The 13,470-nt window shown below is 27.7% G+C and overlaps 2 protein-coding genes across 5 annotated transcripts in view; both read right to left on the bottom strand.

The window, feature by feature from the left end:
• LOC111628197 (inositol polyphosphate 5-phosphatase OCRL-1-like) overlaps positions 1-13,470 on the bottom strand; it is a 64,051-nt gene that overhangs the window by 4,754 nt on the left and 45,827 nt on the right. For 3 of the 4 annotated variants that reach the window (XM_023371937.1, XM_023371938.1, XM_023371940.1), the window contains 5 exons: positions 11,506-11,622; positions 8,290-8,468; positions 5,491-5,602; positions 4,676-4,785; positions 1,444-1,579 (listed from right to left, as the gene is read on the bottom strand). In XM_023371937.1, the coding sequence (XP_023227705.1) occupies positions 1,444-1,579; positions 4,676-4,785; positions 5,491-5,602; positions 8,290-8,468; positions 11,506-11,622 (654 nt within the window). Of the gene's footprint in view, positions 1-1,443; positions 1,593-4,675; positions 4,786-5,490; positions 5,603-8,289; positions 8,469-11,505; positions 11,623-13,470 lie in introns of those variants that run through there. The other variant, XM_023371941.1, reaches the window with a different exon arrangement.
• LOC111628199 lies at positions 5,610-7,196 on the bottom strand. The gene has a single exon (XM_023371942.1). It carries the CDS (start codon positions 6,636-6,638, stop codon positions 5,970-5,972), a length of 669 nt encoding a protein of 222 aa, XP_023227710.1. The 5' UTR covers positions 6,639-7,196; the 3' UTR covers positions 5,610-5,969.

Below are 13,470 nucleotides of genomic sequence, written 5' to 3'. Positions count from 1 at the left end.
GGAAGAGAGGGAGAAGGGAAATGATACTAAAACTTAACTTACATAACATAATGTAACAATAACTTAAAAATAACTTAAAAAAGATAAAAAAATTAGTGTTGTTTTATATATATAACAACACTAATTTTTTAATCTTTTCTAAGTTACTTTTAAAAAATATACATATATATTTTTTTTAATTTTTATTCACTGCTTTTTGCTTTCTTTCCTTCACTTCCACCAGCACTTTCACTAGATAGAAGTCACTTGGTAAAATATCTATCCAAACAGGTTTGGCTTTGCCTACTTTTTAAAATGTTTCTAAAATAACTTAGGCAAATGTCATTACTCCAAGCAGCAATATGGCCAGTGTGAACCTTTTTGGGATGTTTCTTTTCAATAAAATATCAGTCACTTTCTGATAATACCTCAAGATTTCCTTTATCGAGCGAGATCCTTACATGACAAAGCAAACCCATGGACTGAGACCAATGAACAGAAGTGAAAAAAAATGGCAATGCGAACTAATGTAACGTCGTATGGTGAGTTTTTGTTTGTATCGTGGAGCAAAAATATGTTCGAATTTCATGTCGTATCCTGAAAATTTCATATGCTGGAGCGTTCATATCCTGAAAATTTCATATGCTGGGGCATTCATATCCTAAGATACCATTGTATATCATTTAAAGTATATCTTTGCTTTATACAAATAATATGTAACTTTACAAATTCTATAAATTTTATTTTTTGCATGTTCAAAATACAGAATATGACATTTCTATAATTTTGTTCATTCTTTAAAATTAAAGTTACTTCCTTATAAGTGAAAAAGAAATAATTTAGTTACAAAATAATATTCACTTAAATCTAACTTTTTTATGAATGGGGATTAAATTTATCTCTCAGATTATGCATTTTCACACAAATCATCAACACACTAATAATAGTTTCATTAATTAATTCTAGTAAATTGACTAACTATTGAATGATTTTTTTAAATATATAAATACAATCATTTTTATTTTAATGCATTACTGATATGTTTTATTTAATAAACAAATAAAAACGAAATTCAATAACATAAATAATCAAAAAAGCATTAAAATTTTTAAATAATAATTATATATGTACATAAAGTATTCTGTAAAGATAATCTCCAAAAATAAATAGTGTTAAAACATTTGTCAATTTCATGGAGAAATGTTTTAACATCAGTTGTATTCTGTAATGATTCCATAGAAATATAAGTAAGTAATTCTTTAAAAAATATAATTTAAAAAGTACTTAATTTAATGTTAAATTTAAATATAAATAATTAACAATTGGATATTTTCAATTATTATGCATAGAGTAAATTAAAATGCATTTATGAAAAAATGTAAAATATCAGTTTTAAATGAAATTACTAATTATTATTTAATAAGAAAAAATATCTTGAAAATAAATTAACAAACAATTCTATACCCCTGATTCAAAGATGGCACTGACAGGTTTATGATCACTAATAAGTAATGACGGATGACTTCGATAACATAATTGCTTCATATGTTCACCTTTCCATAAAACTCGATCACACCAAGCTGGTGGTCTACTCTTTTCACTGTAGATAGATACTGTTAATATTTATTCATGTAGTATAGAATTAATAAAAATTAATATAAATTACAATAAAATATTTATTTAGATCTGAAACTTTTATTATAATTAAAGGGTAATCTTTAATACAAATTATAAATTCTCCATAATAAAATATTTTCTAACAATTACCTTATTAATATATTTTTTATTTAAGATATATGAAAAATTTTATTAATATGACAATTATTAACTAATTAAAACATATAGCTCAACTAATTAAGACAAAACTTTTAAAATTATAATTATAAATAAATTCTCAAACCAACCAATTCTAAAATCTATTCATTTCCATAAAGATACAACCAAAAGCAAATTCTTTATGAAATACAGAAATATTTCATAACTTCCTAATACTGTATTTATGTTATAAAATGTAAACCAATTTAAATCATTAAGTTAATTTGCTGTAACCATAATAAATTCAGCTAATCTTCTTTAGAAATATCCACAATATTTTGGTTTCGTTACACAAACAAGATTAAACATGTTATGTATGGTTGATGATTATGATACACAGTGGCCTCAGATAATTAATAATTGCTATTTATCTGAGTTGCTGTTTCTTTTTTTTACATCAAAAATTTAAATATTTATGATGATATTTTTCGGTAATTAAAATTATATTGTATTTTTCACTTGATTTTTTGTTTACTAATATTTTAGTATACAGTAATACTTCGAACTTATGCAATAGGTGGGACCAAGTGATAACTGCGTAAGTCAAATTCGCGTAAGTCAGGGTATAATTTCGCAATTTGTGTAAAATCCAAGTCGGATGTATGTAAGCTAATAAATGTTCTCGTTAATCTTATCTCGTCTTTTGATTCGTTCACGGTTACAAGAAATCACCACATAGAATCTCTCAAGTCTCCATAGATATAACAAACACAGAAATAAATAATGCAAAATAAATTGTAGCTATGCATAGATTCCGCACAACACATCCGAACATGTAAGCCGAACAATAGTGTGGGGGGAGTGAGTAATCGAGAGTTGTGTGGCGTTCAAACAAAAGACGAATCGACGAGATTTGAAAATCGCGTAACTCCGGGTTCGCATAAGTCGGGGTAGCGTAAGTTGGGGTATTACTGTATACAATTGCCATGGTTCACTCTATTAGTTTTTTACTACATTTATTTAATTTTCTAAATTTATATATTATATTATATTCCTTGAAATATAAGATACTTTTAAATAATATATTGTAGATTTTATTTGAAAAATATTTAATGCTATAAATTTTTTGATAAAAATGTTTTATTTAAACTATTTTAAACTAAAATTTAATTTATTACAATATTTTAACTTTATCTAATTTTATAGTTACTGAAATATCTTTAAAATTAAAATCTTCCTTATGAACTATTTTTATTTCTAAATAAGAACTTCTCATTGTTTAATTTGAAAGTACAATAGAGCATTGATTATCCAAATATCGATCAACAGAAACATCAATTAACCAAAAGCTTTCCTGTTGGCAAATTTAAATTTCTGCTAGTGCTGTGGCTCTGTAATCTTTGGCTATGTCTTGGGCTACTCCAATATTATTTTATTGGTACACACCAATAAAAATAATATTGGAGTAGCCCAATATTATTTTTTTATTGTTTTAGCTGGCAGCACTGGCACAACCATGAAAGGGTACTTAAAGACATGCCAGGATTTGAATGAATTTCAACATGGGATAGGTTAATATATTTTTTTGTACATAATTGGTTATCTGAAAAATTGATTATCCGAACAACCCCAGTCCCCAATTGATTCGGATAATCAATGCTCTACTGTAAATATTAAATGTATTAATATTGATTTCACAGAACCTATACTATAACCCCTTTAAGACAGTTTTGAACAATGCATTTATTTATTAAATGGTCTCAAAAATATTGTAACAATGCAAACAATTTCTATCAAAATAAACAAAAACAACAAAATTACTTTCAAGCATTTCTCCATCACTTTGAAATAAATAGATAAAGGAAAAACTCTCTCAATGAAAAAGTCACTTAAAATATAGGAAAAAATAAATAAAAGCAATCCAAAAAGTATCTATCAAGTTTAACTATTATACCTAAATGATGAAGTATACAAATCTTATGAATTCAGCATTTGAATCTAATCATATAATAATGTGCTGAATATATTTGTCCTCAATTTCAATAACCTCTGCATCAAGGAAAACACTGCAGAAGGAAACTGTGTTATATACTCTCCAGATCTGAATCCTTAAGATTTCTTTTCAGGGAGCTATGTTGAGAATAGTTCCCTGAAAGGAATCTTGACAATAGTGTACTGTACATAAAACTAAATCTAAAGATTTTGGAGGAGCTCAAATATGAAATAATCAATAGATGACTTCTATTGAGTATTGGACATGGTTTTGACTTTGAGAAGTATTCTTTAATGTGATAGAGGAATCAGGAAAGATTGAAACCAAGTTGAACATAAATATACTGAAAACACAGATTCAAATGTTGATTTGAAAGATATTTGAGTAAGATTTGTATTCCTTGTCATTCAGTTATAATAAAGTATTTAAACTTTATATCAGTAACATACGTCACTCTTGTAGACACATCTAATGTGTAATGGAGTATGTTACTCAGACAGCAGGTTTTTTAAACAAGATAATCATCAATCCAAATTGTGTATTGATAATTTATAATCTAATATAAAGATCCACAAACAGTAAAATGTGTGTGTATAGTGCATAAGTATGTTATAATGAATAAATAAACAAACATAACAGTATTTTTCAGGTAACTTGTAAAATTAATAGCAATTAGAAAATTGTTTTCATTAAATTTTCTCTCTAACGAAATTATATATGAACCCATAATTCTTTTTAAAACTAATACAAAAGTTTAAAAATTTCTGTACTTTATCACGAAAGTGTAATTTAAAATTTTCACAAAATGAAGTCATAAAAAATATTTATGGTTTATTTGACTCATTTAGACTTTTACTTTAACTTTTACTAAGCTACACTAAGCATAATTTTAAAGATATTTTATTAAATGATAAATTTGCATAATTATTATTATCAAATAAAATATACCTTGAATCCCACTGATTGGTCCCAGGGTCATATTTGTATGTTGGCAAAAACTTAATTGGTCCCTCAGAATAACCAACAAAAACTCTCTTTAAACCATGCTGTATTGTTAGCTAAATAAAAATATATTTAGTTTTCAATGCTAATGAAACTAGACAAATACTGTAATATTAAAAAGATAAGAATAGTTGTTAATTTTCACTGTTATTTTTAATATCTTACAACTGAATAGTAAAATTTTTTATGATATCATGTTAGCAATGTTTGCTGTAAAGATTATAAGTATTCAAGATATTTTTCAAATTCACGAAGTAATTTAATATTTAATAGATATTTCAAGAATAATTGCAATTTTTTTCCTCTGAATTTGTGATTCATTACAAAAACGAAAAATATTTTTGAATAAGTTTTTGAAATATGAAATCTTGTTAATTTTAATTAATTTCTAGTGATTTAAAATAATAACAGGTTTAAATTATTTCTGAATGATCCAAAATTTAGTAATCACAAAACTGAATTTGTCAAATTCTATTACATAAATTATAAAAAATTTGATAATCAATATATATATTTCATTTGCAATTATTGTAAACGTTTATTACATATTAAGCATTTTATCAATTTAGTTTAATTTTTAAAAATATTATAATGTAATATACTACTATACAATTACAATAAAATAGCATAAAAATAATAATATTAAAGATGATTATTATCATTTTACATTATATTTTAACTTTACATAATTTATCTAATTTTCCAAACTAAGTTTAAAAAGTGTTTATATATATATAAAAAAAAAACAGAAAAAGCATTACCTGATCATGTTCTTGTAATACAGAATAATTCTCTTTATCAATAAATGCTTTAACTTGCTCAGTATCAAGACTCATAAGGCGATAATTCATATCACCAAACCAATAAATATGGCTAAATAAATTAACAAAATATGGATTAAATTTAAGAAACTTTACTAATATGAAAATTTCTTACTAATGCATTAAATAAATTAAGAGAAAATCTTTAATAGCAAATTTGAGCCAGATGGTTGGTTGGTAGCATTTTTTGGCACAAGGGCCACAAAGGCCAAGCTGTACCACACCAAATGGTTAATTTTCCCAACTCAATATGTCTATATTATATAAAATAGCAACAAAAAATACAACAACGAGTATCTACATAATAAGAACAAACAAACAACACACAAAAAAGTGAAAAATAAATAAATAAATAGTTAAATTTCTTTATGCAAATTAGCGACCTTTAAAAAGTCCAATACATTATGAACATTGGGCCTCTAGCCCAGAATCCCTGTCAAACACCCTGTCCCAAAATATTGTCTATGCCTGGTCTCAAAGGCAGAGCAATCGAGCAGTATATGTTTTATAGTAAGAGAACAGTTGCAATACTGGCAGGCTGGCTGCTTGTTGCTCTTCAAAAAGTATTGATGAGTCAACCGAGTATGTCCAATTCTCAAACGAGTGAAAATAACCTCAGATCTCCTGTCATAAGATTTCTTATGTGTCCAATTTTCTATCATAGGTTTGATCTCATGTAGTTTATTGTGGACTTGTGCATTCCACACATTTTGCCATCTCTCTGCTAGTCGTTTTTTAATGACTAGCTTCAAATCACCTCCTTCAATATGAATTGAATGCTGTGAAGGACTAGCTGACTTTGCAGCTGCATCAGCTTCTTCATTTCCTCTTATACTTACAAGGCCTGGGACCCAACAAAATTTTACAGAAATATTACTTGCAAAAAGATGGCAAAACTGTTTATGGATTTTAATCACTATAGAGTGAGAACTAGGTTCACGCGAGATCAAAGCCTGAAGTGCACTAACTGAGTCGGTGTACATCGCACAGCAACGATGACCTTTTTTGATTACATACTTTAAGGCTAGGTAAATAGCCTGCAGCTCTTCAGTAAAGATGGATGAATTCAGTGCAATTTGTTCTGCCATGATTTCATTCTGGCAAACAAAGGCTGAGCCGACATAATCATCTGATTTAGATCCGTCAGTATAAATAGGAATTAAATTCCTGTCACGGTGTTGAATTTCTGCAAAGTGCTGTCTGTAAACATAATCTGGAGTGGATTCCTTAAGAAACTGCTTTAAGCTAAGGTCGACATTTATTGGAGGAGTTGACCAAGGAGATATACTATCAACATCTAGCTATGAAATATTGCTTGTGTCCAGGTCAATTGTGCTGCTTACGTTCTCCATTCTTATGTTAAATGTAGGGACACTACTCGTCCGAGCTGCAAATAATCTTTTCAGCTGAGTATCTGAACAATCAGCTGAAAGTTTGTTCTGAGATTTCTGTTTAATGCAATAACAAAGAGACAACTGTTCTCTCCTAAGAGATAGTGGAAGCTCATAAGCATCCACATACAAACTTTGAATGGGAGAAGATGCTGAATACAAACTAGTTTTGGTGTGATATCACTAAATTTATTTCTATAACTGTAAAATTATTTTAAATTTTATAACTTTAAAGTTTTAAGTTCATTTTTTTGTTTTTGAACTGAAATGTTGCTNAGATGGATGAATTCAGTGCAATTTGTTCTGCCATGATTTCATTCTGGCAAACAAAGGCTGAGCCGACATAATCATCTGATTTAGATCCGTCAGTATAAATAGGAATTAAATTCCTGTCACGGTGTTGAATTTCTGCAAAGTGCTGTCTGTAAACATAATCTGGAGTGGATTCCTTAAGAAACTGCTTTAAGCTAAGGTCGACATTTATTGGAGGAGTTGACCAAGGAGATATACTATCAACATCTAGCTATGAAATATTGCTTGTGTCCAGGTCAATTGTGCTGCTTACGTTCTCCATTCTTATGTTAAATGTAGGGACACTACTCGTCCGAGCTGCAAATAATCTTTTCAGCTGAGTATCTGAACAATCAGCTGAAAGTTTGTTCTGAGATTTCTGTTTAATGCAATAACAAAGAGACAACTGTTCTCTCCTAAGAGATAGTGGAAGCTCATAAGCATCCACATACAAACTTTGAATGGGAGAAGATGCTGAATACAAACTAGTTTTGGTGTGATATCACTAAATTTATTTCTATAACTGTAAAATTATTTTAAATTTTATAACTTTAAAGTTTTAAGTTCATTTTTTTGTTTTTGAACTGAAATGTTGCTGTTTATAAAAAACAGATGTATAATAAAAAGGTTTTCTAATCAAAATCATTTGATTTATTTGTTAAAACAAAATTCAGAATTTACCAATTCATTTTCAATTTATATTTATAATTAATTAAAAAATAAAATTTTGAATATTACAATGTTTATTAAAATGTACTAAAATTATAAAAATAAATAATCATTTAAAATGCAGATTAGAAAATTAAATGTGTGAACATGGATTGTATGAATTCTTTCAGAAATTAAACTAACATCAGAACATAATTCAAAACTGATTTATTTCGTATGTCAAAGGAAAAAATAATCAATGAGAATATAATTTTAAAATTAAAAGATAAATGTATTTAAAGACAATCATTAAATATTCTGTTTTAAATCTAAAATAATAAAATTTTTAAACTTTTTAAATTTGTACAAAATGATTACAGAACAAATATTTAACAAACAACAGACTTACTCATGATCTTTAATAAATTTTGGAGGCTTAAATTGATTAAATACCATCCTAGCACAGATATCATTATAATCTTGATTTCTCCTTTCATATTCTTCTACATGTGCTGCTAAGTGACAATTAACAAAACAAACAGAAGTACTGTGAAAATCAAATCTTACAGCTACACCACCTTTATTTCCCTATTTAATAAATAATAATTTTATTAGTAAATATAGATATANTGGAAAAAAAATTTTTTTTCAGACCTGTGTTATTGCTTCTGTGTATGTTGTTATAATGTATTCATCTATACACATCAATATAATGTAATATCTTTAAATTTAAAGCAGAAATTGTATTATTTGAGATTGCTGAAAAATTATAAATGATTTCAAATTTAAACCTCTAATAAAATTTAAGCATTATAATAAAAGTTAATTTGACTATAATGCTACAATTTATTTTTCATATCTATTTTACTGTTTAGTTTAATATTAAATTAAACTTCATAGTTGTCTAATACTATTAGTTTGACTGTAATGTTAAAATCTAATCAACTGTTATATTGAAATGAATGATGACACATTATATCCAGTTAGAATAAACTTTCAATCTCACTTTATATTTATTTAATTAAAACAAAAGTACTCAATTTCATTATTTACTCTATATTAAACTTTTTCCAGTTATAAATCAGTCAATATCTGAAAAGTATCTAATTGTTTCACACAGAGACTGAAATTAAATTTTTAATTTAAAACAAATTACAAAACTAATTAAAAATGATATTTACCAGTTTTCCCATTATGCCTGTTCCCACTGTTTCTGCAGATATGTTATGAATATGTTCAACATGTTGTTCCTTAACAAATACTATCAGCATCATTCCTATGAGCCGGATCAATTTTACCTAATTTCAAAAACAACATTGAATAATTAATATAATTAAACTTAAAATCATTTTCAATATTATATTCAGACTACAAAATTCAATTTATTTGAAATAATTTTTCAAGAATTTAGTATCATGGAATACTTAGCTTAAAATATTAAACAGTATGGTACAATATGAATTATTGTAAATCATATTGCATATATTTAAAACTTTATATTACATTAATCATTATAACTGTTACAAATAGTTGCAAAAAAATATAGAAACTGATTTTCCTTTATTGGGCTGTAATTTGAAAAAACTTTAGACCTATAAATTTCCATTGTCCAGAATATAAAATGTCGGTCTGTCCTTCCTTAATCTACAGAATGGAGTTAGATAAATGAAAATCAAGATCAGATAAGAAAAACTTAGGGGCATGAGACCACAATTAACTATATATAAACTTCCAGTTTGCACAAGAAGTCACATTATTTCAATTCAAAAATGTTCTCCTGAACAGAGTTAGATAGATGATCGGCACAACTCTATTGTTAAAGAAAAAGTATGATGCACAAGAGCAAGATTTGAAGTGGAGAGCATATATTTTAAATTAAATAAATTAAAAAATATAATTAAAAATTGCAACCCAGTATTGTGACATCACAATAACTAATTGCTCATTCTACACATGATCATGTAGAAACAGGTTAAACGTTGATAGTGAGTAATATTACTGGTGAGGTTGAGCATGCTTCGACATGTTATCTGGATACTAGGAATAAATATAAACAACCTGCTGTTGGATTAGATCATGTTTCAACAAGCTAAATAAGTTCAGTATCTCGCTGGCTATCTAATGCCACACTCAGTTTATATCCAGCATTCGAACACTATTGTGCTTGTATTTTTATTTCTGGAATATGCTCGCAGAGGTTGTGTAATTTCTCCCGACAGCTTCTGTTATGTTTGTGGTGAATACACAGTGAAAAGTCAACAAAGACGACATTGGTTCCCAGAAAAAGTGTTATTACCATCTCTTCATATTAAATTGGGGCTCATACAGCAGTTTGTCAAATCACTGCCAAGAGATGGGAATTGTTTCAGATATCTGTGTTCCAAGTTCCCAAAACTGTCTGAAGCCAAGTTAAAAGAGAGTTTTCACTGGCCCCAACATAAGAAAACTTTTATCTGATCCCCTCTTTTTGAAAACAATGGGAGAAAAGGAAAAAGAAGCATGGTACTCTTTCAAGAATGTAGTGCAAAAGTTTTTGAGGAATACTACAGAACCTGACTACAAAACCATTGTACAGCACATGCTGGCAGTGTATGAAGCTCAAGAATGCAAGATGAGCTTAAAAGTTCATTTCTTACATTCCTATATTGACTATTTTCCCGAAAACTTGAGAGCCTACAGTGAAGAACAGGGTGAAGATTTCACCAGGATGTCTGTGTTATCGAGAGATGTTACCAAGGAAAATGGGATGTTGATACATTAGCTGAGTACTGTTGGATGCTCAACTGAGAAACCAGAGAAGGAAATCGGAAATGAGTTTGGAGAAGCATCAAAGAGAAGAAGAAAAGGTATCATAAGAAAAAAGAGTAGATCTAAAATTGGGTATAAATATCAAAGAATTTTTTGATTAGTTGTAAGAAAATATAATATATTTAGTTCATTGTATAAATAAGAGTGTTTATCAAAAATTTCTTTTTATTTTGCAAAAAACCCATACATGATGGGATGTTACAGAAGTCATTTTTAGAATCTCTGATCTTTAAAACATATAATTCAGCAAAAATATCCCATGCAGCTGGAAAAAAAATTTTTTTTCAGACCTGTGTTATTGCTTCTGTGTATGTTGTTATAATGTATTCATCTATACACATCAATATAATGTAATATCTTTAAATTTAAAGCAGAAATTGTATTATTTGAGATTGCTGAAAAATTATAAATGATTTCAAATTTAAACCTCTAATAAAATTTAAGCATTATAATAAAAGTTAATTTGACTATAATGCTACAATTTATTTTTCATATCTATTTTACTGTTTAGTTTAATATTAAATTAAACTTCATAGTTGTCTAATACTATTAGTTTGACTGTAATGTTAAAATCTAATCAACTGTTATATTGAAATGAATGATGACACATTATATCCAGTTAGAATAAACTTTCAATCTCACTTTATATTTATTTAATTAAAACAAAAGTACTCAATTTCATTATTTACTCTATATTAAACTTTTTCCAGTTATAAATCAGTCAATATCTGAAAAGTATCTAATTGTTTCACACAGAGACTGAAATTAAATTTTTAATTTAAAACAAATTACAAAACTAATTAAAAATGATATTTACCAGTTTTCCCATTATGCCTGTTCCCACTGTTTCTGCAGATATGTTATGAATATGTTCAACATGTTGTTCCTTAACAAATACTATCAGCATCATTCCTATGAGCCGGATCAATTTTACCTAATTTCAAAAACAACATTGAATAATTAATATAATTAAACTTAAAATCATTTTCAATATTATATTCAGACTACAAAATTCAATTTATTTGAAATAATTTTTCAAGAATTTAGTATCATGGAATACTTAGCTTAAAATATTAAACAGTATGGTACAATATGAATTATTGTAAATCATATTGCATATATTTAAAACTTTATATTACATTAATCATTATAACTGTTACAAATAGTTGCAAAAAAATATAGAAACTGATTTTCCTTTATTGGGCTGTAATTTGAAAAAACTTTAGACCTATAAATTTCCATTGTCCAGAATATAAAATGTCGGTCTGTCCTTCCTTAATCTACAGAATGGAGTTAGATAAATGAAAATCAAGATCAGATAAGAAAAACTTAGGGGCATGAGACCACAATTAACTATATATAAACTTCCAGTTTGCACAAGAAGTCACATTATTTCAATTCAAAAATGTTCTCCTGAACAGAGTTAGATAGATGATCGGCACAACTCTATTGTTAAAGAAAAAGTATGATGCACAAGAGCAAGATTTGAAGTGGAGAGCATATATTTTAAATTAAATAAATTAAAAAATATAATTAAAAATTGCAACCCAGTATTGTGACATCACAATAACTAATTGCTCATTCTAAAATAAATGTACAGTCAAACCTTGGTTTACAAACTTAATTTGTTCCTAAAAGTTGTTCAGAAATCAATTTGTTCTCAAACCAATACAAATTTTCCCATAAGATATAATGTAAAATGGATTAATTCATTCCAAACTCCCAAAAAAATTTTTTAAAACCTTTTTTTAGCTGTATTTCATGCATAAAAATGCCTACAAATGCAATATAATATAGATAACATTATATTATATATAATATCTATATTTATTATATGTATATGTTACTGTGAAAGACCGAAATTAGAGAATGTTGATATTCTCAAGTGAATGTCGACACATACAAAATGCATCAGTGAAAGTCCAAATATTTGGTTATATTATTATACATTCGAACAATTGCCGGTGTATGTTGACAAGCACAGATAAGCTTTGGTGGAGGTTGAAACGACGCCTGAGAAGCCAATGTCGACAGAGAGGCGACAGTCTGTCGGCAAATCCTTTGTGGGTAGCCGGAGGTAGGACAAGGTCTTTTGATCCCATGAGGTGGGGATCGGTTTGTCAGGTCAAGTGGCGGAGGATGAGAGGGGGCGTCGGTAAGGCATTGGCAATATCTGAATAAAAGACACCATTAACAGATCAGTTCGTAATCACGTAATAATGTAATCAGTTCATAATTTGTAAAAAAAAGTTACTTTCTGTAGATGAGATTTCTTCTCAAGAAATATCGCTGAGAGAAGCAGCTGCAGCTAATTCGAAAAGAGGAGGGCAAGGCTATACACGCTATCATTGCAAAAACAAGTGTTCCCCGAATAAATGCAGTTGTAAAAGCAAGGGACTCTTGTGCAATTCAAAGTGCAATAACAGTTTAAGTTGTTGCAATAAATAAGATTGTATAACGTTAATCACATAATTTATGTGTAGGTTTATTATTGTATTATTTTCTTTAATGATTAAGAATGTACTGTTTGTTTTAGGTTCAACAGTTTATTTAAATGTGCTGTTACTTAAGCTCTCTACTATTTTCACATATTAAAAAGTTGCATTTTTGTCTTAACGTAATAAACACTTTTATTCAACATTCACCATCAGTGCATGCTGAATGTCGACATTTGCCGGTGTAAATAAGAAATAATGATATTTAGCAAATATTTTGTACATACACGAAACGACTGTGTGAATGCTGACATTCACCAGATATCGGTCATTCACAGTAACATATA

This window comes from Centruroides sculpturatus, unplaced genomic scaffold (genome assembly GCF_000671375.1).
Source record: "Centruroides sculpturatus isolate CEXI.00-Female unplaced genomic scaffold, Cexi_2.0 scaffold606, whole genome shotgun sequence".
Taxonomy (NCBI): Eukaryota; Metazoa; Arthropoda; class Arachnida; order Scorpiones; family Buthidae; genus Centruroides; species Centruroides sculpturatus.
Note: the sequence above shows the minus strand (reverse complement) of the source record. Positions and strands in the feature narration are given on the sequence as shown.

Excerpts from the sequence above, each read along its gene's own strand:
- LOC111628199 (XM_023371942.1), bottom strand. The coding sequence starts at position 6,638 with ATGGCAGAACAAATTGCACTGAATTCATCCATCTTTACTGAAGAGCTG.